The sequence below is a fragment of the Podarcis filfolensis genome (genome assembly GCF_964270895.1).
Source record: "Podarcis filfolensis genome assembly, chromosome: 4".
In the NCBI taxonomy this organism is placed as follows: Eukaryota; Metazoa; Chordata; class Lepidosauria; order Squamata; family Lacertidae; genus Podarcis; species Podarcis filfolensis.
In genome coordinates this window covers 68,877,043-68,902,659 of record NC_139607.1, presented here as the reverse complement: position 1 = coordinate 68,902,659, position 25,617 = coordinate 68,877,043, and the positions used below count along the sequence as shown (strand labels likewise).

The following is a 25,617-nucleotide window of genomic DNA, read 5'->3' as shown; positions in this document are numbered from 1 at the left end:
GGGAAGGGGAGAACCCAACACAGCACCAAGGACTCAGTGAACACTGAAGGATGACTGACTATTGAGGGAGGATGGAAAACTGGATGGAAGGAGAAAGCAATGGAGCATCCTGGGTGAACAGCACTGGCTGACTGAAGGAAACACTGTACAAGAGCAGCCGACATTGCAAAATTGTTTCATGTCCCATTTGCTATTCTTGTTATTTGTTCACACTTCAACTGTCTCTCTGACAACAGAGTAACTAAAATGCTAAATAAATAGATAACAATTATTTAATTGAAAATGTGGACTACAGGGGAAAATATTGCTATTGGCTTCAAAGTTAATATCCCCACCTTTAAATAATATTTAAAACCAGGAAGATGCTGCCCATCATGATTCATATCCAGACAGTAGCTGAATGCTAAATTTTAGCAGTAAGCTTTCTGAAGTCTTAGTGCCATCTCAGCAAATTTCCCAGCTAATATATAGTGTAGATTTTTTTCCTTTTGATTTATTACCACATGTATTCTTTCCTAATATACCCAGATGTTTCAATAATGCAACTTGCTGAAAGACAAGTAGGTAGATAGGTTGTAGGGTGTGAGGTTTTGAAGAGCCTATACTCAAATAGTTACAGTCACAGACCTGCCATAAGCAGTCTTGCCAAAGGAATTTCCTACCTTGAAGCAAAAATAGCTCACAGGGAGTGGCTGTGTAAGAACTCTGTAGTAAACTTCACAGAATGAAATTTTAGATGGGATCAAATTCGCAGAGGTGAGCAGGTTCGTTAATATATGGATTACATAGAAATTAGCTTCAGTCTTCCAGATCATGCTGAATTTCAACACAATCTTCAGCACTAAATAAGATCATAATCACTCTTCCTAGTACAATAAAGGCACATTTTCTTACTTGTGCAAAGTCAACATGTTACCTTATATATGGTCTGGTTTTTTTCAGGGGTATTATATTTTCTGAGAATTTTAATACAGTATTTTTGTGCATCAGGAAATGTAATACTTAGATAACACCTATCATGATAACTGTGGAATATTCAAATTTATTACCTTATAAAACCTGTTATCAATAATCACAAACCCACTCCTACCATTTGAATACAGCTACTGAAAATGGACCTTTCTGTCCAAGCTTTCCTCAACTGCTGACCACTAGAATGTACAGCCTCATATTGTTAGTTTCAATATTGTTAGTTTTAGTAATCTAATTTTCCTTTTGAACTTTTTATATCGTTTAACATCTTTTGATTTTCCTTTTGAACTTTTATATCAATTACCTGAATATCAATATTGAGTTTTATTGTGGGTTTTTTGAGTCTCTGACTCCTTACTGTAATCTGCTTCAACATATACAATTATATAGCAAATTGGTCTAGAAACAAAGGCTAGAACACAAGCGGCAAAAGATGTGTTGTGAATTTCACTGAGTACAAGTTTAACATGCCTACTGTGTGGTGGCGAGGAGGTGTCTCACTTCTCTTCCTCCATTGCATCCTCAAGTAACTGTCCAGCACACCTTCTTTGTATTGTCTGGGGTCTGTTAACATTTACTTCAGGCAATTAAGTCTGCCATGAATAGTTCGCAAGGCACTTTAACCACATCTGGTCAAATCCTTACGTGACAAGTGTCTCTTATGTACTTGTCCTTATACATAAATGTTAAAAGGATACTAAAAATGGGGCGGGGGGAGAGACTTCAGGACATCCTAGGGAATCATATGCAACACAAAAAACTTTTGCAAAATTGACTATACTTACTTCTCACCGAAAAACTTCTTCCAGAATTCTGCAGCATCAGCTTTTGTGATACGAAAGTTGTCACCCTGGAACTGACCATTAGGGAAGATTGCCTTGATTTCTGCAAGCATGTGACTGAAGATGAGGGACAGCTTTGTAAGATTTCGCCTTTCAATGAAATAAAACAGGGGGTAAACTAAGCAAAATATACCAAAGAAGTCTCTTGTTTGAAAGGAAAATGAAGACCTGAATTTCAAAAATTCAAAGAGCAACATGTGTCCCACGTTTTCTTATTTTTAAGACCACATTCATACCACAATTAAACAATGCTTTAGAAAACATTTGCTAAATAATAATGCCACTTCTTGGGTACATTTTAAGGTATTTAAATAAAAACAAAAGCCATATATTAAATTTGATAAATTGTTTATGTAGATTCAAAAATCTTCGGTAAGGGAAGTTACTGCACTTTAAAAGGTGAAATATAGCCATATTCAATGCAGTTGTTTCATAAAACTGTTGAGGTTATGTCATAAGAAACAGCAAAAATTGATAGCTCTATTGTTACAAAACAATGCCTCAAGTAGCCACTGTAGGCAATCAGCACCATATAAGAGAAGATTTGTAAGACATAGTAAGACAAAGGAAAACAACTTGTTGATACTTATTGAATGATATCCAGGGAAATCAACTGGTTTTACAAAAGGAAGTGGAATTTATTTTAAACCACACATTAAGTTATTCTAAGGGCAAAACTGCTTTTCACAAAGTTCTTTCTAGCATAGATTTATTTAATGTACACATAACATTAAATTTCACATTCCTTCCTGCAGAGGCACAGTTTACTTTCAAATAAAAATGAAACATGTTCCAGGTGTACAAAAAGAAATGCAGGCAAAAATACTTTACTAGCCCATTTACTAATGTCCACATGCATGTCACAGGTCAGATAGTGAGCCCAGAGAGCTTCTTGCTTTGATAAAAATTGCTAATTGTCTTAGGCAAGTAGCAAATTACAAGGTTGGCCTTGATCTCAGCTTTTCAACAGCCTGCAGTTTTCAGTGATTAACACACAGGGAAGCTTCACAGACTTGTATTTTTCAACGTACATAGTACTTTACACGCAGTAACATTAGCAAGGAAACAGAAAAATTCTGACCCCAGGGAGCACACAGTCAAAATCTGGGAACCATTCAGAAACTGGAAAAGCAAGGTTGACATTTTAATGTCCCATGATGACTTTGAGTGATGTTACATTGGGGGTATTGTGATTAATTAAAGTGACAGGCAGCTCAGAGACACAGACCCTGAACAGGGAGGCACAAGGCTGGCATCAGAGTGAGACCCTGACAGATGGCCAATGATGCCTCTCCTGTGTGCGTTCGAACATATATTTCTCTCCAAACTAGCACACTTTTCTTATTCAAAGTAGTCTGTGGTATGTCGTTGATATTTGAAGTGTATGTATTATTAACTTTGTAGTGTTCTTCCTTTTCGTTCTTGTGTAAATTCTATTCTTTAATCAAGTTGTATTTTTTAAAAAGTCATCTTGGTCCACTAAGAAAAGGAAAAGTGCTAAGACACGTCCTAAACAATGCTTGTACCAGAAACTCAGTGTTAATTAAATATCTTACTACCCAGAAAAGGTTCTGGAGCTGCCTGAGCCCCAAAGGCAAATTTAATGCACATATTCTGGTAATGCTCAAAATTGTGTCTGACAATATCCAAATGTAAACCAAAACCCAACCCTCCAATTCAGTAACTGTCATACCAAACTGAGCAACAGTATCTTCAAAGGTGCCCAAATCAATGAATTTTGGAAAGATTTGATCCATCATCTTGATTCAAAAGGGTATCCAATGGTTTCCAAACACAGACCCAAATCTACCCCTCTAGCTCGGGAACTGTTGTATCAAAATGGTGCCATTTGTAAAGGTTTGTCCCACCGTTTTGATTCAAAATGGTATCCAGTGGTTTCAAAATGTAGACAAAAACAGCTCTATCTTGGGAACCATCTATGTGACAATACATCAAGAGGCACCCAAGTTCATAAAGGACAAACTACTTTCCAAAATATATAGTAGATAAACAACATAATTAAACAACTTAGTTAAACTCAGATAGAAAAGGGGTGAGAAACAACTAGGTGGTGAATAAGTGATATCAGTGACTAGATCTTCAGCCTATGTAAGCACAAACAACTATTTCTAAATGTCAACCGTGGCATGCCCTGACCCGCTCTAACAGCTAGAATTTCCCCCCAAAGTGTGTAACCATCATCTCCTACTTGTAGATGAAAACCACTGCATCTTGTTTGTAACCTCAGCAGATAAGATAAATGATCTGTTATCTTTCCCCTGACAACCTCTTAATATTTTCTCTTTAATATTCTACTCTAGGCTAAACTTACCCAGTTTCTTTAGCTCTTCTTAAGATTTGCCTTTGAAACATTTATAGTCTTTTATAACTCATCTACTATATTGTTTCCAATTTGCCAAAAATATACACAGCTCCACGTGGTATTCCAGATGTGGTCATAATTTGAAAGGATGCTCTTTTCCTTCCTTGTAATGTCCCACCCCAAAAGCACTAGAAACTCCAATGAAACACAGATGAAAATGTATCTGCATGCACAGACCCTAGAAGAGGCATTAGCAAACTTGGCCCTCCAGATGTTTTGGGACTACAACTCCCATCATCCCTGACCACTGTTCCTGTTAGTTAGGGATGATGGGAGTTGTAGTCCCAGAACATCTGGAGGGCTGATTTTGCCTATGCCTGCCCTAGAACAAGTGTTTTTTTGATCAGACCACAAGCCAAGCTGGTACTCAGGAAAGGGTGGGGAAGAGACTTCGGAGCAGGAGAAACGACAGTTCCCCCCCCCACTCGCCCCCGAACCTGTTTGCCCAGAAATCAAAGGGGGGCAGTTATTCAGCTTCAACACAGCTCTTGATACCTATCTTTAATATTCATGTCTATGTAATGCATTTTAGCAACACATAACCTTAATATGCCAATAAAGTACAGTGGCACCTCGGTTTACAAACTTAATCTGTTCTGGAAGTCCATTCTTAAACCAAAACCGTTCTTAAACCAAGGCGCAGTTTCCCTAATGAGGCCTCCTGCCGGTGCCCTTCCACTATTCGGATTCCATTCTTAGACAGAGGTAAAGTGTGCAAACCGGGACACTATTTCTGGTTTTGTGGAGTTTGTAAACCGAATCATTCATAAACAGGACTGTTCTTAAACCAAGGCACCACTGTATACTGGATGCAATTCAAGGAACCCGCACTAGCCTACAGAGAACACACATCTAGGGGCAACAGCTTTCAGCATGCAATCACTTTCCTTTAGTCCTGGTGTTTGCAGCTTAGCTTTTGAAGCAGACTTTAACTTGGTTGAATTGACAAATATACTGTAACAGGTTCTCTTTAAATACCTTCTTCCCAGACTCCAGCTCTGGTCAGGATGGGACTCACATCTATCCTCCCTTCTCCCCTCAGTCAGGTGTTGTTTGTGCTCTGTACTGACCAATTAAATCATTTTATTTCACCCTACTACAACCACAACCTGAAATAATATACTGTGGGCAGGAAGGAGGAGAGCACCAACATACATGAATAAATACCTTTAAAATACTTTAAATAAGGTATCTGCAACAAAACGTCCCTGTGTGTTCAAGCCTTCAATAAAAGGGTTCATGTTCAATACACAAGCCAGTCTGGAATTCATAGGGTAGAGTGGGGAATCCCAGGAGGGACAAAAAGGCCAGTTTTTCTTCTCACCCTCTCCTAACCTGTCAATGGATTCTCAAGTAACTTCTGTGGCCCAGAGTTACTATCCTCTAGCTTAGGCAGGTTTGAGAGCTACAGCTATTCTGGACTGGAATAGATGGGACTTCAGTTGTCCATGCTCTGGTGACCTGCTTAGATTACTGTAATGTACTCTTTTGTGGGGCTGGCCTGAAAGTCTGGAGGCTGCAGCTAGTGCAGAATATGACTGCTTGGTTGGTAAGTGGGTCAGCCTTATGGGATCATGTGTCAGCAATCCTGAATCATGCACTGGGTATGCAATTGTATTTAAATGTTTTTATATGTTCTATATGTTTTCAAATATGTTTTTATTTTATTTTAAATTGCATTGTTTTATCATGTTGGTGTTTGCTTCCTTCCCTGGGCTCCTTTGAGTGGAAAGACAGGATACAAATTAATACTAATAAAATAAAATGCAGCTGCAATGAGGCAGAAGCAAAAAGAACAGAAACAGAATTATCTAACTGCAAAAGTCTAGTTTAATAAATATATTTTAAGGAGGTACCAAAATACCATCGGATATAGTGCCTGTCTAAATTTTGTGTGTGTGTTTGTATAAAATAAGTACTACAGATTACATTTAACTTTCTAATGAAATAATGGGTTCTTATTACAACTCAGTATTTTGATCTATATATCATGAAAGGCACATATGTCTTACAAAGCTATTTCAGGACCAAAATCCCACTATTCTTTATTATTTTCACCTGTATGTTTTCCATCTTCACACATATGAAGTGCTCTGTCTTCTCTTAATATCATTCTGAAGACTTCAAAAGTGAAAGGAAATAATAGAGCAAGTTTTCCTTTCATCATAAGCATCTTGTTGAATACTGCTCTTCAGTAATGAGCTTGTAGCACTGATTAAAGTGGAAAATAGGAGTTTTGTTTCTTTTCATAAAGCTGAAAGGAAAACCCTCCTACACTCTCCTTCTCAAGACTGAATCCCCACTTTGTGGCTCAAGCATCTTGCTCACATTATGGAACCTTTTTTTACAGATACAGAATCTCCCACACAACTTCTCACAACACTAATTTCTTATAAGCCATATTACTCAATGTAAGACTGGAGAGAAGGCCTGATCTCCCCATGAGGCTATGGGCATTTTCATTAAGGTATTGGTATGAGTCATACAACTAGATAATCCAAACTCAGCGCAAGCATTCAGCACGGTAACATTGCTGGCCATTTGGTCTCTTAGCATGTCAAATTGTAATTGGCTAGTACAAGCCACTACCTCTGAGCCACTCACCTTCTTCTCAAATAATCACAGGAAATAAGATAGGAAATCTATTATCAATAGACTGCAACTTGTTTAACTGTGGGCATTAGTCATACAAGGAAATAATCAGACACAGGTCTACATGCTGCAAAAGTATTTTGCTTGATTGTTAAATGATGTGCTACTTGAGACTGCCTACCAACTTTAAATATTCATACACAACAAATATTCCACTTTTTGCAAATCATGATAAAAGCTGTGAATAAGGCACTTGCTTTATTTCCATTTCACTAATCTTCATATAAACAACTTCTTCTTCTATTCCAAAGCGAACATGTCAAAAACAAAATTTCCCAAGCACTACGTTTGTTTGGGAGGAATATCTATATATCCCATTTACCAAGAGTATCTATGTATTCACAGTGCCAGAGCCAACACAGCTTACTAAGCAGTTCCCAACATCTTGATTTCCTGACTATTATGAAAATGGTTCAGATACAAGTCTTCAAACTCAGAAGGCATAGTGTCTACTGTTGAAAGGGCAAACTATACCAGAACTCAAGTGAAAGATGTGTAAGCTGCAATATGCTACCAATAATTTAAGTCAGTATGACCATTTTTCTTCTGAAAGCTGCAGTGCATTATATTCCCTAACACTCTTTCCTCAGATTCAAAAGCCCACAAATAGCGTGTATAAATGAGTTACATCAGATGCTTAAGATGGAAGAAATAACGACTAGAGAAAAAGCTACAAGAAATGTGTGCAGGTAATTAGAAATTCCACTGCAGTAGGAATCCCATGTCCAACCACAAATTATATGTCTATGAAAAAATATTCTGTGGGCCTGCAGAATGCTCACACTCTTCATTTGTTCAAAACGCTGCTACTGCTGAATTTGCATTTTGCTAAGCCATTCCTGCCTATCATTTACCTGCAGTGGAGTTGCTTCCAACAGCGTCCCTTTTCCAGCTTAAGATTTCAGAAACCTGTATAGGCTTGATACACTTATCTTCACACTACAGGTCTATACTGCTAAGACCCAAATACATTCCACTAATTTGTTCTAGGCAAGGTTTTTCGGTTTATTATTTTATTGTTATTTTAAATATATCTATCTTTAAAGAACCCACTGAATTCAAGGGACTTACCTGGGAATAAGTCCTACTGCACTAAATGAGAGTTTCTTCTGAGACATGCACGTAATTGTGCTGCTATGCTATCAAAGGGAACAAAATGTTCAGATCAGATCAGATTGGCAATGAAAGGCCAATTCTATACAGTGGTACCTCGGGTTACATACGCTTCAGGTTACACACTCCACTAAGCCAGAAATAGTGCTTCAGGTTAAGAACTTTGCTTCAGGATAAGAACAGAAATTGTGCTCCGGCGGCACGGCGGCAGCAGGAGGCCCCATTAGCTAAAGTGGTGCTTCAGGGTAAGTACAGTTTCAGGTTAAGAACGGACCTCCGGAACGAATTAAGTACTTAACCAAAGGTACCACTGTAAACACATACGGCAAATTCCTCAATAATGTTTTAAATTGGACCAGGATCCAAAGAGCCCTACACTTGTATGGAAGCACTTGTGTGTACCTATGGGATAACTGCCAGTTTTCCTTTCCAGCTGCAGCTCCTCACAACTTGACGAATATAATTCACAGTGTGCATGTAGAACACCACACACAGCACATTTCCAGGCTTTTGTGTTCAACAGAAACCTAAACAAAAAGCTATAGGATAGACCATTTTGCTGAGTTTCCCTACAGAAGAGAAACTAAAAAAATTCCCCATACAGATGCAACAGCAAGTTTATATCTAATGGGAGTGGGGGTTGGTTGCCTTGCTTATGCTTATCTTATTAGTATCTCAGCATATAGTATTAGGGAGAAAAATCTAAGCACAAGCTGCTTGACAATGGAATGGTGATGGACTCTCCTTTAAGCAGAAGTTGGATGGCCATCTGTCATGTGTGCTTGAGTTGAGATTCCTGCAATGCAGGGGGTTGGACTAGATGACCCTTGGGGTCTCTTCTAACTCTACAATTCTACAATGCTAACCATAAAAGGAATGCATATATTCCATACAGATACAGTACAGAAAGTGGGGTGGGGTGAGCAGGGACAGGAAAAAGAAAATCATTAAGTTCTTAGCAGTAAGACTGACTTAATGTATTTAATTTATGCTGCCTATCTTTAAGGTTCTCCCAATCCAAATGTTATCAACAGCTCTGAAACATAAAAGCAACACTCATTTATTAAGTTTAATTGAAGATTGGATACATTTTGATTAGCTTAAGGGGTTTTAGAGGAGGCACTGTTGGTGATTATTTGCACTGCAGACCTTAAAGCATCTACTGTTCTAATCACTGAGAGAAGGAACTAGACCTAGTGATTTTATTCATAAACGGCACCAGCTCATTGCTTCTGCACTGCAAAAACAGTAGTTAACTGGTAATCTTAATAGCTAACTTGGAGGGGAAAGGGTTTAACTCCACAAGCACATTATTATTTATTGCTCTTATCATAGAACAATGATTAGGCAGGTTGTAACATAACCAGATTACACACTATTTGGCATCAGAAGGATCACTGCTTGCAAACAATGTGGTGCTTTTAAAAAGGAAAAATATAGTTTGGGCTACATGAACAACAGGGATAATGCAAACATTTACTGTATAGGCGACAACCTCTCATCTGGATACCAACTGAGTCAACAACAAACTATATCACTAAATGTGATCAGCACTGATTTTATTATGAAGCTCTGAAAGACATTACTATTCATTCTTCACAGAGTATTAATTAATAGGATTAAAAGTAAAAGATCAATACCATCAGGATGTTGCTTCCTTTTCATATTTCAAATAAAATCTGTGTCTACTCTAATGTTAAGGCAGCATGCAAACAGCTTCTCTGGGACAAGGATGGAGAAATGTGATCCTTCAGATGTGACGACTGATCATGCTGCCTAGATCCCCAAAACTGGAGGGCCACAAGTCCCCTGTCCTGGATTAACGCACACTCAGGAAATTTTGACAAAATGATGACACCAAAATACATAATAAAAACAAAAGCAAACCAACAACACCCCCAACATGATCTGAGAAACATATACTAGGAAGAATCCGAGCCACTGCGCATTGCATCAGCCACAGTTTTTTAACACTTCTCAAAGGCACATCCAGAACTCACTGCAATAGTAACATCTGGAAATGGCCAAGGCATGCAACATTATGACCAGATCTGTCTTCTCCAAGAAAGGGTGTAGCTGTAGTGGGCACAATAGCCAAAGCAGAACAAAAGCACTCCTGGCTACAGCATTCACCTGGGCATCCAGAGGCACAGCCAAACTGCAAACCTGATCCTCTACAGGGAATGCCACTCCATCCAGAACAGTATGTACTCCCAATCCAGATCAACTTGTCTACTGGCCATCAATACCTCTCTCTTGTCTAGATTGAGCTTCCACCTGTTAGCCATCTACAGTCCATCACGGCATCCAGGCAATGGTTAAAAGGTTGTATAATCACCTGTGTTTAATTGCTGTTTTAGTCCTCTTCCTAAGCATTTCATTAAATAACCAAGGAACAGAGTGCAATACAATGAGCAGGGGCACTTGGGAGTGATCCTATCAACCAATCCAGGTCATCTTCCCATTCCACAGATCAACCAGGGATTTTGTGGGATTGTCAGCTGAATTGGCTGGCCTCCATGTTTTCAGATATGAATCATTTCCTATTCTCTCTCTTATCAAACTCTTTAACAGCAACTAAATATGCTTAAATTAGCAATTTTAAGAAGTACATTTTAACATTAGAATGCACATAAAACACTCAGGCAATAACTTCATCACTGCAGTATGCCTGGACTTAAGGAGGTTTTGATGTGTTTTTCTCATAGACTGCCAGAATATATTTCTGAAAAAGACAGCAATGTGCCACTTCAAAGTACTTCCTCTTTTAAAAAAAATTCTACCAGGCTTTCATATTTCTAATTAAGACATTCTGTTCTGAAAAACTGTTCAAATAAGCAACATTAAGTTACAACTAAACACAGCTTAGGGATATTTATTCACCAGTTTGAGCTCTCCTTTGCCATGAATTGTAAAGTTCACAAAGGATTAGCCATACCTATTTTAAAAACATTTTTAAAAATGTTTTAAAAACATTACCCTGTTCGCTTTAACAGGGAAATGATTTGTGTGACAACAGGAAGTAAACTGAGAATCACTGGCCAAGTTCAGACATAACAAGCCAACCACAGTTTGTTACATGAATATAAATGGAGGACTTCATGCTTCTAGTTATGTATGTCAGTGGTCCAGTTCAGATGCAAGAACCTAGCACAAGCCTCAAGTAAATGTGTCTTCCCCTCCCCCTGTGTATGCAAGGGACAAAGATCAAAGCTTTCATTAACAGTAACAAACTGTAGTTTCTTGCTGTTTTCAAGTGGCAAATGGTAATTTATTCAACCAATTTTATTAATAAGCTAGGAAACTTCAAAACTCCTCCTACTGAACACAAATAAGGGGGAGCAAGCTTGCCTGAGCATGTGCCAGCTCACCCATGGTATGTTGTTACATCTGAACTGAGTCACTAACATTGAGTAAGAAGAGGTCCTTCATCATGAAGAAGACAGTGTTCATCTACCCTCTCTCAAAGAAACTGAAGACCCAGATCAGTATACTACTCACTTATGTTTCCACTGCTTCTTGGTTTTCGTAGTTGCTCTCTAATATGGAGGCAGAAGTGGGACTTGCAAATAAATATACACAGTGTTCCCTTTCAGTGTTCATGCCGGGCAATCACTTCCTCTTTCAAGATACAGGCCACTTCCCAATTGCATGCGTTTGGCACGCATATGAACTCTTTTGCACACTGTTTTTGCCATGAAAAGGAAGCAGGATAGAATAGGGCGGGCTTAAGCGCATCCCACTGATGCGCACGGTGCCTCGGAATGGAACCCCCAAACAAATGGGTAGTTGCCTGTACTCCATTTCGTTCCTCCTCTTTCTTGATTTTCCACCCCCACTCCAGCAAGACACTGAGCATCCTTAGATTTCATTAGGTTGGGTTGCGGTGGCAGCAGAACTTAAGGTTGTTGTTTTTTTTACATCTGTAAATGTCCAGGTTCACTGAGAATGCTTATTACCTGGCTCTTGTTGTTTCCCAAAGCTGGATTTATAAGAAGTACAATCCAATGCAAGTTTAGCGAGAAGTAAGTCTGGATTCAATGGGATTTATTCCCTACTAAGTATGTTTCGGATAGCAACCTACATCATCTATTTCCATTTGAATTTTACTTGGCATCACTCAATGATGCATACATTCAAATGCAACAGCACATGGTGCTAGCCACAGTTATTATAGAAAAACTTCCCCACTCTTAAACCTGTGTTTTGAAGTGACGTTTTCCCCTGCATCTGACATTACATGGGATCTACAAACTGTGTAAGGATTTTATAAAGAAAGGGGAGGAGGAGGAATGTCCCTGTCAAATGCAAAGTAGCATGACTAACTTGCTATTTGCAGCTTGGCCTATTAAAGTCAACAACAGAACCACACTTTGAGAATGAAAGAGTATCATAAGCACTACTATTTTACTATGCTCTTTAACACACACTCAAAAGTTCACAAATGCTCCATTACACATAAACTCTTTATGGGTGCATTTGTTTTAAGTCAGAAATGAAGAACACCCTTTCCATAGTTTAAAAAACTTTGAGACATTAATTTCCATTTGAATCTTCCACGTATGCTTAACATCCACGTCCCTTCACTCTTGCATGATTCCTTAAATAGTTAAGTATCCAAATACTGCTGAAATATACAAATAAAGTTGTGCTAGAATTGGCCATGACCAATTGGCCAAACAAAGTTTTCTTACCTGTCCTGTGATTGCTCTTCATACATCCTCTCTTTCCCCTCTTTAAAAAGTCTTATAGCCCGTTTTGATTTTTTCATGAGACTGTCAATATAGATTTTAAAATATTCATTTTCACTGAGCTGTGCAAGTTTCTGGTTGTCGTCATACTTGCTCAATATAAGTCGCAAGTGTTGATAGGTATCTGGTAAAATGTCAAGTATATAAGGTGGGCTGTTTTTCAACTGAAGCTTGGGGTTCTGACACAGTCTCACCTAGAACCAAAGAACAATTAAATTTCACGTGAATGATAAATTATCTAAATGGATAAAACTTTATTGTATATCAAAGACAGCATCTGGAAGCATATATTTAAGCCAACACATTGTATATTGTCCCAAGCAATCCTAGCTTTGCTGATGAAACAAGAACCATTTGGTCAGGAATGCGCTGCAGACATTTGTAGCATTGAAGAACATAAAATACCTAATTTCAAACGTAGAGGAAAACAACAGCTTTCACACTCCCTCCTCCCACCTCTTCTTTCATTCCTGCAAGGAAACCCAATCTTGATTTGAAAACTAAGAATACCACATGATGTCCAAACTTGGGGGGCCGAAAACATGGTTTGATCCTGGTTCAGATGTCACATGGAAATATGGCTAGTTCAAAATCAAGAACAAATGCTTTCTATTTCCTGGTGGACATGAAAGAAAAGAAGGGGAGTGCATGTGAACCCAATGCCCACTGCAGCTTATTCTTATACTGGGAAACGATTTCCTGTTACCTCTGAACTGATTCAAGTTGTCAAAGTGAATGGAGTTGACAAGATAAAACATTCAAATAAGACTGAAAAATATAAATCCCAAGCAACAATTGGAAGCAGTATCCAAGACCAATGAGTTGTATATCAAGCGAAGTAAAAGAACTACAGAACACATAACTGATGCCAGGTTAATGACATGAAAATTTAGGGGGGGGGAATTTAGCAGTCTTTTAACATTGTTTTCACTACCAGCATGACTAAGTATATTTATGAGGCAACAGCTGATGATGTCACACTATGAAGGAAAGGAGCTACCATTCATGGAATGAGAGTTGTACTCATACAAGTTCAACTCTTCATTCAAGATGCAACAATGCTGGATGCTATCCATTGCTGACATAAACTTCAATAAAGATTTTAGCGATATAAACATGTGAAAAGCTATCAACAGCAGGAATGCATAAATAGAAAACTACTGAAATCAAGACTTAAGATGAAAGGGGGAATATATATAAAACACCACTGTTAATTCTACATCCTATGACAGGCATAGGCAAACTCTGCCCCCCCCCCAGATGTTTGGGACTACAATTCCCATCATCCCTAGCTAACAGGACCAGTGGTCAGGGATGATGGAAATTGTAGTCCCAAACATCTGTAGGGCCAGAGATTACCTATGCCTGTCCTATGAGGATGGTCCAACATGACAAATATATGCATTAACATATATGCGTTAACAATAAGCAAGAAGTCATCAGCTATTGCAATAAAAAAACTGACCCATTCAACTGTAGCTTAGTTACCAATTACAAAACATGCTCCAAACTGAGGAAACATTTATTCTGGTAGTAAGTGTTCATTAACTTTTACTGGTTGGATATTTCTTTTCTAGTAAGTGCCTAGTGCTTTAAGTAATATGCAATTAAACAACAACATGCATGCAACAAGTGATAAATATTTTCCTGACTACATCAAAATTATGCAGGAAATAAATATTTGGCCAGTTAAAATGTTAGCAAGGGTCAAATATCTGGTTCTGTGAAATCACAATATTGAGCTTTTGAGGGAGAAGAACCACAATATTTGAAGCTGCAAGACCTGCTTCAGACATTATGAGGATTGAGAGTGCCTGACCAGGCTTCTATGAGATCTTCGTCCCAGGCCAGTGTGGTGTAGTGGTTAGAGTGGGAAACCAAGGTGCAAATCCCCACAGAGCCACAAAGCCCACTGGGTAACCTTGAGCCACTCACAATATCTCTCAGCCTAACTTACCTCACAGTGTTAAATGGAGCTGGAGGGGAGTGCATGTGCCACCTTACACTAATAATAATAGTAATAATAGCACCTCTGAAGCATTCTACCTTAAACCATTCTTCCAAAGGGCTAACTCCATCCCAAACTGAAAATGCTAAGTCATTGCTGGAAAAAATGTAAACGACTGAAGCACTTACTTCATCTACTAACAAAATACTGAGCAGCAACCCAGTCATAGATAATACACTCTCAGAGCTCCATTCTAACTTTCAAGTGTGAAATTTGAACACACAACTCCTCCAGCTACTCTTCTTTAAATATTCTGTAGTGTCCACAGTGGAAACATAGTTTCCTACTGGAATCAGCAGCAGCAACAATATCTGAGCACGGTGGGATTGGATATTTTACATCATACCCTAGTCAAATCATTGGTCTATCCAGTTTAGAAACTGAGATATGAAAGCTAGGAGCTAAATGGCACCTTAAACCTAGGTTATGGGCTCAACAACAGAATGTCTAGGTGCACTTTTTTATAACAAGAATACAAAGCTGAAAATGAATGAACGGCAGCTAAAATCTTATGTTCATTTTTCACATGGTCTAGTCCTCATCTGAAGACTTCAAAAACAAAGCCATGCTTCCCCTGCCTGCCCCCCTAATATTCTTAAGAGGCTGGAAGTGGGGAGGCAGAAAAAGGTCCTCCTTTCCTTCCACTCTGCAGACAAGCCCTGGATTCTCCCTACACTCCCTTTCCTTCATATAAATATATCTTTTTGGCACCAAAATGAACACATATTAAAGGCCTCTACAACTGATGGCAGAGACACCCACCTTGAGTGTTCAGTTCGCAAACCTAAGATTTAAGGGTCCTCCAATGATCCCACTCCAAAATTTGTGAGAGTGTGAGGTAGATAACTGGCTATTGTATTTCAAATTAAAAGCACATCATACATTAAAAGTACATTAAACAAGACAACTTAAACCTAAACAAAACATGTTGGGTTTAAAAGAAAAGAAAGTTTTTAGGTCCCCAATCCATGCACGTTTTACTTGGGAGGAAGCCCCACTGAACTTGGTTGGGATTTACTTCCAAGTAACAGTGGCAATCTTAGGCACAGTACTGCACCCTGAACTCAGAAACTGCTCGCATTTATGAAATTCCCGTTCGCAAAACGCGCCGAGAACAATGGGAGTTTCAAATGTTGGGTTTATCTAGTTCTATCTAGATAGCTCTTCAGTCTTTCAGTCAGGGGGTATTCTGAACCCTACCTGGAAAGGCCAGGGATAGAACCAGGAATTCTGTGTGCAAAGCAGATGCTCTACCACTAAGCTGTAGCCATCCCCTATTCTTACACTGTGTGTTAGCTTTCTTTTATTGTCATCCAGCCTGGAGGCCAGATGTCAAGCAGAAATGCAAGATATAAATATTTTAAATAAACAAGCAAAACATCCAAGTGGCTTTTCAAACTGCAATTAGCCTCTCCTATGAAGTGTATAACAGGGACGCGGGTGGTGCTGTGGGTAAAACCTCAGCGCCTATCGTCAGGTCGGCGGTTCGAATCCCCGCGGTGGGGTGCGCTCCCGTTGCTCGGTCCCAGCGCCTGCCAACCTAGCAGTTCGAAAGCACCCTCGGGTGCAAGTAGATAAATAGGGACCGCTTACTAGCGGGAAGGTAAACGGCGTTTCCGTGTGCTGCGCTGGCTCGCCAGATGCAGCTTGTAACGCTGGCCACGTGACCCGGAAGTGTCTTCGGACAGCGCTGGCCCCCGGCCTCTTAAGCGAGATGGGCGCGCAACCCCAGAGTTGGACACGACTGGCCCGGACGGGCAGGGGTACCTTTACCTTTACCTTTATGAAGTGTATGCAATTTGTTTATTTCACATTATACAGTTCTACATTTGCCATCCATATAGATTTATATTGTCTGACATGTAGAACATAGCACTGGACACAAACTTACTGAATCCTATCAAATTCAGGCAGCACAATCAAAATGCCTGTTACCTTCTGCTTACATAATAAGGTACTGAAATGAACAATAATTTGTGTAGCTTCCAAGAGTTCCAAACACTATCTCCAAAGTTGTCTAGGGATGTTTATCTCCACCACTATCACAACCAAAAAACAGCATTAACATCTTAAGCGATTGTGCTACCATCTCTTAGGACACAGGATATCACACCATTCCTGCAAGGAATTATTAATGGCTTGTTTTAACAGACTTTTATTGCATATCTCTTATTATGAAACTTTTTAATATGGAGCTATGGACAATAATCTGTCATTTTTGTTATGAAACGCTTGGAGTGAAATATATACAGAAAAACTGCATAGTGACTATTTAGATATTTAAAAGATAGACCATCATTTTAATTTGTATAGTGATTTTTTGTAGAATATGCAACAAACTTGTGCTTATCTATCAGATCATCTGGACGATAAATAACAGGCTTTTAAATACAGCTCCAAATCAGAGAAGCCTTTAGCACTATGTGACTGAAAATGAACCATGGCAAGCCTTACCCTCATGTGCCACACACATGGGAAGGAGTTTAAAAGCTTCCACTTTCAGTTCTGTAAAATCTGATGTGCCCGTTACCTAAGGTAGTGGTGGTGGAGGGGGGGGGGAGTAGCTTAATCTAACTATATTTGGAGCAAACATGATTCTGCTTTTTCTTAACTAAGCATTGGCAGAATAATCCAAACTTCCCAAAATTTGGCATAAAGGCTTCATTTGCAACACATGCTATGTGAAACTACAGCTTACCATTACCAGGACCACACAAACATGTGGATTCCTAGAGAGAAACTTGCAGCCACAGCCACTTTATTCCTCCCTGCACTGAGCCTTTGGCTGATTAACATTCTATGCTCTTTTAAATGTGTTTGTGGGGGGGTTGGTTTGTTTTATTATCTATTTCGCGTTTTCATTTTGTATTTTTACATTGGAATCTCCCAGGGAAGGGCAGTCTACAAATTTAATGAAGGATAATAAAAAGAAGATGCAGGTTAGTATACTTAAACTCTTTCCCCACTAAGCACATGCTATAGCTAGGAGAAAGCTTAAACACAAGCCTGGGTTTGGAAAACCCACTAAACCAAACACTTACCAAGCTCAATGTGCCAACAAAAAGTCCTGGAGATGACCAAAGGGGCTGTGAATTCCTATTTGGGAGCCCATGCATTTATGTGACCCCAGGAAGCTACAGTTCTGTTTACCATATTGTGCAAACCAAGCTAATGATCTTACTCAAAACAAAAAAATAGAACTTTCAAAGGGGGGAGGGGGCGGAATAAGGGTTACCATGGCTTATTCTTATATGGCTGAGTGTTACAATTGTACTTGGGCTAGTTAGACTCTAATCACAAAAACAACCTCATCATATTGAGCAGTCTCTGGTATTTTCCTCCACAGAATTCTGTTGCAGGAACTGCATTGCAGGATCAAATCATAAGCTGCATTTAATTTTGGAAATGCTTTTACAATCTAGTATTTATTTTAACTATGAAAAAACATCCCTTTGCCATCTGCTAACACAAAAGATGGCTGAATAGAGTTTGTTCAAATGCATCTCCTCCACTACAAGTACCAAATACTCAACTCTAGATACAAATAACAGGATTCTAACATCATGACATCATCCTGTCTGGTATACTTTAATTTAATCTGGAGATAAAATGTGATTAACTGACAAAAGCTTAAATGGGATACATTAAGATCCAACTGAGGACACTTAACCAATGGAAGAGGGGGGTGGGGGAAGGTATAGCATCTAGACTTCCTAAAGCCTTCTGTAAAACAGACCCTATACTCTCGTGGGCAAAAACATTGGCTTGGGCCCTAAAATAAGTTAAGTTAAAGAAGTCAATTTGTGACAATTGCCTTGTCACTGTTGGCAGGGGAGTCCTCTGGAAAAGACAGAGGGATGAGGAAACTTTTCTTTCATGAACTTCCATAACTTAAAGGGATACAAGCCATTGTAGCAAGGCTTTTAAAAATCAAGCAGTAATGATGTAAACAATGAGATCTTTCACAGTTTGCATAGTAACTGAAACAAGAAAACAACATTAGAAAGCTTTCTGAGATTTAGACCTAATACCACTTAGAGAAAAAATCTCAGGTTACATCCCTACATCTGATGAATACTGCTAATAATTTTACATTCCAAGTGTTATAGTACTGAATGCCAGTTATAAGGCATTATAGAAGTTATGTCCAAATTAAACCTTACATAGACAATTTAGCAATACATTAATTTTTAGACCTGAATAACAGTATCTTTTTGCCATTCAGAACACACCTGCTAAAGTCTATACCCACAAGGCAACTTCCTGTTCTCCTACATTACAGCTACAGCACACAGACACAAGTACTGTAACTAAATCTGGGCTCAATTACAGCTGTATGGATAGGGCCACTGTAATGAACTACAGTACTGCATTTAGCCATTCTATGAACTGATACTATGTTAATACTAGTCATTCATACTACTTTTGAAGTGTCAGCAAATCAGTGCTTAGGATGGGGCAACAGTTGCTGCTTCAGAGAAACACCTTAAGTATGATGTTACTATAACCAAATACGCAAGTATAATTCAGTAAATTAATCAGTCTACTTCACCACTAACTGTACATATATCCCAGACAACTATGATTGTTTCCATCATACGTTTGTTTGGCTATATAAATAGGAGGCTTGCTATTTAAAGTTATAAATCTAAAAAAAACCTTACTTGGACATCAGTCCCATTGAAATCAGATAAATATGGTTAGCAAGATTGGCAAGATAAAGCTGTGAGGAAGTGACAGTGCTAGATATAGAAACAATGCACAAGGGATAAATGAACCTAGGTTCACAAGGGGCAACTAAAAAAAATCCTCATTTTCCTCCAGGAAGGCTTTTGGGAAGTAACATGAATGTAAAAAAAGGGAAATGTTAAAAATGAAATCTTAATTTAGTAGAAACATGTTAAAAGCAAAAAGATATCTGCATCTTTAAACTGAATACATTAAAAAAAACCTGACCCATGGAACTCAAACAGCACAATAAGGAATGTCTATATTATCATGGCCTCAATGTATGTCACAAAACAAAGATCCACAGAGTCTGTAGAGATGTCTGCTTTGTGTTATGGACTGAGCAGCCCAACTCTAACCATTTTTTACTCAAGTTCTACTGAATCCAGCTGGAGCTACTCTGGAAAGCATGGCCACAGATCAATGGTAGAGCACATGTTTGTTATGCAGAATATTTCAGATATGATCCCTGACATTTCTAGTTAGAAGGATTATATAGCAAATGAAGTGAAAGACTCCACCTGAAAAATGCCTAGAGAGCTACTGCAGACAGGACTGGACTAAATTGACAAATAGTATGAACTGTTCTAAGGTAGACATGAACTGGTATAAGATGTTAGTCTCAAGTAATGTCCATAGCACTGCAGCCTAAGCAATGCAGTTTTCTCAGTTCTCATGTTATGGATTTTGTACTGTATCAAGCAGGCACAAAAGTGTAACTCCAGAAAGAAAAGAGGGTTGATGAGCAACTTGCATAGCATAAATTATGGAAAATCTATAGGATATCTAAACTGAGACTAAAGTAACTTGCCCTAATCAGGTAGGTAGATAAGGTATTACAGGCACACACTTTAGCCTGAATTACTGCCAGTCTTAGCAGTAGTAGTAACCTTTAAAGTTGTTCTGAAATCTCTAGGCTGGCAACACATACAATCAGAACTTGAGTTCCAAAGAAGTTTATTTCTAGACTTCAACACCAGGAATCAAATGTGCGACTTTTATGCAATACATTAGTCTTGAATTCCAAGTTAAGGCTTGATAATAATTGTAAAAGGCCTAAGAATCAGTTGTGGCTATTTAAGCATCTTCATGGAGACATTTACTGCTTGACAAATGAAAGTTCTATTGCTCTCTCAATAAACGTTCACTTCAAAGTTGTAAGAATTCCACCTAGTTATATGCAATAATATTCTTTACCTATATAGAAACTTCATATATTCATTGTAGGTGAAATACCAGCCATAAAGCCATGAGTAAAGACTATTCTTTTGTTTTAAGAATTTAATGCCAACTGATGTTGCTTGTTCAGTTGTGAAGGATTAAAAAGAATGCCATCAATCATCCTCATAGCCAATGCTGCACACTTAATTAAATATCTGTCCTGTTGCCTTAGTAATGAACCATATTTTTCTGCAGTGAGAAAAGGGATGTTGCATACAACTTAGTAGAAGTTGCAATGACCAAACGTGCTAACTATTCTACAGCAATATTTAACAAAATAAGTGATTCCGATTCAAATACAGGTTAACAGATAATTTTTGAGTCGTACACCATGCCTCCATGGTAAACAGCTCTCCAATAACTATTCAAGAAATCACATAATACATTTTAAGGAACCATTAAAATTGAAAGCCAAGGCCATTAAGTTTTGTTCATTCCTATAAGAGAAAGCAGGGGGTTTTTTATTCCCCTAAACTGCAAATTGAACTGCATGCATATGATTAACGTAAGAGTGCTTCACAACTTGATTACCTTAACTGAAGTTTCATTTTCAAGAAGATATTGTAACAACATGTTCCAGTGGGGAACCAAAGAACATTTGGTTCATAGGAAACAAGCTGCTTATTCACAACCCTACAAATCTCTACTATTTAAAGAACTGTGCTTATCAAAAGGTACATTTAAAACAAATGGATTTTCCCCTCATCTGTATTAAGGAGAAAACATGAGCCAAGGTTAAATGGGGATCTGCCATAAATGTGAAAACACTCACTCTTTCCAAACAAGGACACAAACTGATCTGACCATACATGTACACATATAAATAGTCTTGACTATTTTCTGGTACAAGGACTCAACTGACAGACTCACCACTTTATCCATTAATTTCCAAGTTTTTTCTACAGTCCTGCGATCAGCAGCTGCTTGCTTGGGGGGGCCAACTGCATCCTGAATAGCATCAATGAAGCCCAGAATACGCCCTTTGCGGGGGTTTCCTCCTCGGCCACCTGGGTTCCGGCCGTTGAGGGAATTGGCCATCTGGGATCTTAATGTTGTAAGAAAAAGAAGAGTAATGTATAATATCATGAAATCTCCTCACCCAAATTGACACCCACACCCCACCTTCAGCTAGCTAATCACCAAAGGGCAAACACACAGTATAGTGAAAGACCAGGTTAACTTTTGACTATAAGCCCCCCTCCCATCACCCACCCATGGTAACTTTTAGTCAGAAGGAAATGATCTTTGATGGATCACGTCATACACAGTCACTGACGGTACCTTAGCACAACTTATGGAAATATACCGCCTTAACAATCTTACAAAAAAAACAACAACCCCACACCACCGATTTTACCCATCAACTTCCTTAATACCTTCAAAATTTAAAGTCACTGGTGAACAGTGATAAACACTGTCCTCCGTTTTTTAAGTTCATGCTTTGTCTCCCTCCTACATGCTCTCACAGATAAATGATTGTCCACACATGGTTTGCAAGGGCCACACAACACCCAATACCTAACCAAGGCACTGGTGGTGGTTGTTTTCAAGTGGCAAGTTCCCAAACACCAAGTCTGGGTGGGGTGGGGATTTAAAACAAATAAATACAATAAAATCTCTTATGCCAGCTACATTCAATATACCTACAAGTTAGCAACCTGGAACGATATTTGTAGATATGTATTCTTAAAATGTGGTTTTTAAGAGGGGGAAAAGAGGTGGGGGGAAAGGAAAATCCAAAGGAAAACGTTGCTAGTTTTTGTAGATCCCAACTCTCTCCAAGGTCAGTTTCAAGCAGCAGCAAAGTCCCCCCTCACGGGGAATGTCGGAGGGGTCGGGGGTGAAGAAAGAGGACCCCCAAGAAGCAGCCCCTGACGAGTCTCTCTGGCCCCCTCACTTTGTTCCCTCTCTTCGCGGAGCCTCCCGTCCTCCTTCAGGCACACGCCATCCCTCGGCGCAGCCCGCCGTATTAAATCCCAGCAGTTTTCCTGGTTCCGGTTGCTCCTCGGGCGCTTTCTGTCCCTCGCAGCAACAGCAGCGGCGGGCGCCGCCGCCACACGGCACTCTCCCTTCCTCGAAGCCTCGTCCCCCGCCCGGAGCCTCAGGGGCGAGGACTGCAGCAGCACAGCCAACAAAGAGGACGGGACGCCGCTCCCCACCACAGTCTGTGCCGTCGCTGGGGCTCCTCGGGGAAACATGGGGGGCTAATCCGTCCCGGCGGGCCCGTCGTCGTCGCCGCCGTCTCCTCAGCAGCAGCAGCAGCAGCAGCCCCGCTGCCCTCGCTCATCGCTCTGCCCCGGTGAGGGGCGTGCGGGGGCGGCGCTCGAGGGGCCGGGCCGGGCGGCGCTAGGACCCGCCCGCAGCCGAGCCCTCCTCGGGAAGAGGCGAGCGAGTGGGCAAAGAGCTCGTGCAGCCGGCGCCAGCCGCGCCTGCGTACTGTGAGCGAGGAGGGGGGTGCCTGTCTCTCTCTCTCTAACGGTGCTAAGGTTCAATTCCCTTGACATTACCCAATCAAAGGTGAGCGCGCGACTGCTGATGGGGGGGGGGAGGGAGTCAGGAGGAGGAAAGAAAAGCCCAAGCTGACAACTTGGTAAGGCTCCCCACCCCCCACCCCGCCCAACTTTAAGAATTCTGGGGGCGGGGGAGGAGGGGGCAGTTTGTTGGTCCTCCAGTTCCTGACTGATAAGGATATAGGCCAATAAGAGGACGGAGAAGGACTTCCGGCGCTGAGGGGGGGGTTCCCCCTTCCCTCCTCCTCCTCCCCCGACTGTGATTCTTGAATCGGGCCGAGAGAGCCAAAGGAACTTCGTCTCCGGAAAGTATACGGGGGGTCTGTGGGAGTGAGGAAAGCAGGTGAAAGAGGACCGAGGAGGCCGGCGAGGGGGGGGGGGCGGTATGATAGAGACAAGGAAATGTATCCGGTTTTTGAGGCAAGGGAGGCTCATGGGAATAGGAATAGGCACCGCCTCGGGGGGAGTCTGGATACGGAGTGTTACGTAAGGACCTCTGCGTGTTTCTTTGCTCCGAAGTAAGCTCCCCACACCGGATTCAGTAGCGTGTTACCAGGCCTACCCCCCCCCCCGGCGATCGTACTGGTTCAGGTCCCGCGCGCAGTTTAATCCTAAACACATTTGCTCAGAGTTGACTTGACGCTCTTGCCAGGCACACTCAGCCTGCGGGGCTTCGCTTCGCATTAGGATTGCGGGGCACGAGAACCGCAGCAAAGCAACTCGACCTCGGGCGCCTTTACTCAGAGGTAAGTGCCGCTGAGGTCAAGTGGGCTTGCTTCCCGAGCAAAACTAGCACGTCAGTTTTCAACATTTCCTTCCCTCCCATCTGTTCCAGGCGACATCAGGCTGCCATCCTGTCAACATGCCCCGGGGAGTAAAACCCACACGAACTCTCAGCAGTGCCTACTTCTGAGGAAATAGACATGCACAACCTTGTGTGCCGCAGAAATCACCCTAGGTCTGCCTGTCAATCAATGGCTGAGGTCTCCTGCGCATCGACTTGGAAGTGAGCCCCACTAAATTCAGCAGGGCAACTTTAGAAGTGTGCACTGCACAAGTTTCACTGCTCCCCATAGAACAGCATGCGTGGTTTTTTCCAATGTCTCTTGTTACTTGATCTCGCCCACCAAAGTTAATAGTGTGTGAATTCAAAAAGGGCACTTTGAAGCAATGCGTTTAACTCGCAACAACCCAGAGTTAGAACAAAGTGCCAAAAGGGTGATTAAGGAAGGGAGAAATGTTTTCATTTAAAACATAATCTGTGATATTAATGTTGCTTTCTTGGAGTTAAGAATCCATCATAACAAGTAATCAGTTTACTGTGAGATACAGTTGATACCACAGATGTTGACCATTAGATGTCAAAGAGTGCCATTTTCACATTTCAATGTATTACTGTGTCCTAGACCAAAACCAGGTAAGTGAAGCGCTGGGCTCTGGGGAGGAGGCACAAGGGCTCTGACAGGGTCCTAAAGTGCTCACAGCTCCTTCTCAAAGCCTAGTTTGCACTTTCCCAGCTTTGGGAGGGCTCTTGAGACCCTGCCAGACCCTTGTGCCTCCATCCCAAAGCCTGGCACCCAGCTTAGCCAGCTTTGGGAAGGCAGAGCAAGGGCTGTGTGAGAGAAATTTTGGGCTTGCTCCCCACTCCCCTAGACTGTCAGTGCAATCTATGCATATTCACTGAGAAGTAAGTTCCACTGTATTCAGCTGTGGTGCTTACACTTAAATGAATTCACATAGGAATGTTTCATACCTATATGTATAAACCTGCATTTTTCTGTCTAGTACAGAGGTGCTTCTACCTACACTTCGTGCTTCTACCTTAGCAAGGAAGCAGCATACAAATGGGGATATGCAGTAGGGGTGGGGAATAAATTTAAGGAACCACAGAAAGAGGGGGAGGGAAGTTGAGGCTTGATATGTAAGGATTATTTTTGTTGAAATGTTTGTTATAAATGAAAATAAAAAATAAAAAAACTTTTTAAAAGGAAGCAGCATACAAATCACTTATTTTAAGGCCTTTCTTGCATGCGCCAATTGCAGATTTATATATATATATATATATATATATATATATATATATATTATATTTATTGGAATTTTACAAAAACATCAGTTTACAAAATACAAAAAAAACATATGAAAAGAACAAAATAAAAAAAGAAAACCTAAAAAAATACATAAAAAAGAAGAAATACAAATAAAAATACAAAAGACGAATAGGTAAAAGAGAATTAAGAACAAATCCATTTTTTATAACTTTATGCTCATTAACTTGTTTCCTTGACCTCCTCACACCTCCCCTTTTTGTATTCCCATTTAGATAATCAAATCAGCAAATCCTTACCCTCTTTCATTTATCTTAACTCTATATCTTAACATATTATAACACTATATTTTCATCCATTATCAATTCATTTTTGCATATTCTTATTAA

The 25,617-nt window shown here is 40.1% G+C and overlaps 1 protein-coding gene and 1 long non-coding RNA gene across 3 annotated transcripts in view; one reads left to right on the top strand and one right to left on the bottom strand.

Annotated features, from left to right (window-relative positions):
* CBLB (Cbl proto-oncogene B) overlaps positions 1 to 23,272 on the bottom strand; it is a 57,791-nt gene extending 34,519 nt beyond the window's left edge. Inside the window, exons 1-4 of one of the 2 annotated variants that reach the window (XM_083611516.1) lie at positions 22,318 to 23,272; positions 21,541 to 21,715; positions 12,657 to 12,907; positions 1,758 to 1,904 (exon numbers count right to left, since the gene is read on the bottom strand). In XM_083611516.1, coding sequence (XP_083467642.1) covers positions 1,758 to 1,904; positions 12,657 to 12,907; positions 21,541 to 21,708 — 566 coding nt within the window. In that variant the 5' untranslated portion in view covers positions 21,709 to 21,715; positions 22,318 to 23,272. Of the gene's footprint in view, positions 1 to 1,757; positions 1,905 to 12,656; positions 12,908 to 21,540; positions 21,716 to 22,313 lie in introns of both variants that reach the window. The other variant, XM_083611517.1, reaches the window with a different exon arrangement.
* A 257-nt stretch (positions 23,273 to 23,529) lies between these two features.
* LOC310761619 lies at positions 23,530 to 25,171 on the top strand. Its single transcript, XR_014547580.1, has 2 exons — positions 23,530 to 23,926; positions 24,016 to 25,171. It is a non-coding gene; the product is annotated as an uncharacterized lncRNA (long non-coding RNA).
* Positions 25,172 to 25,617: the final 446 nt, after the last annotated feature.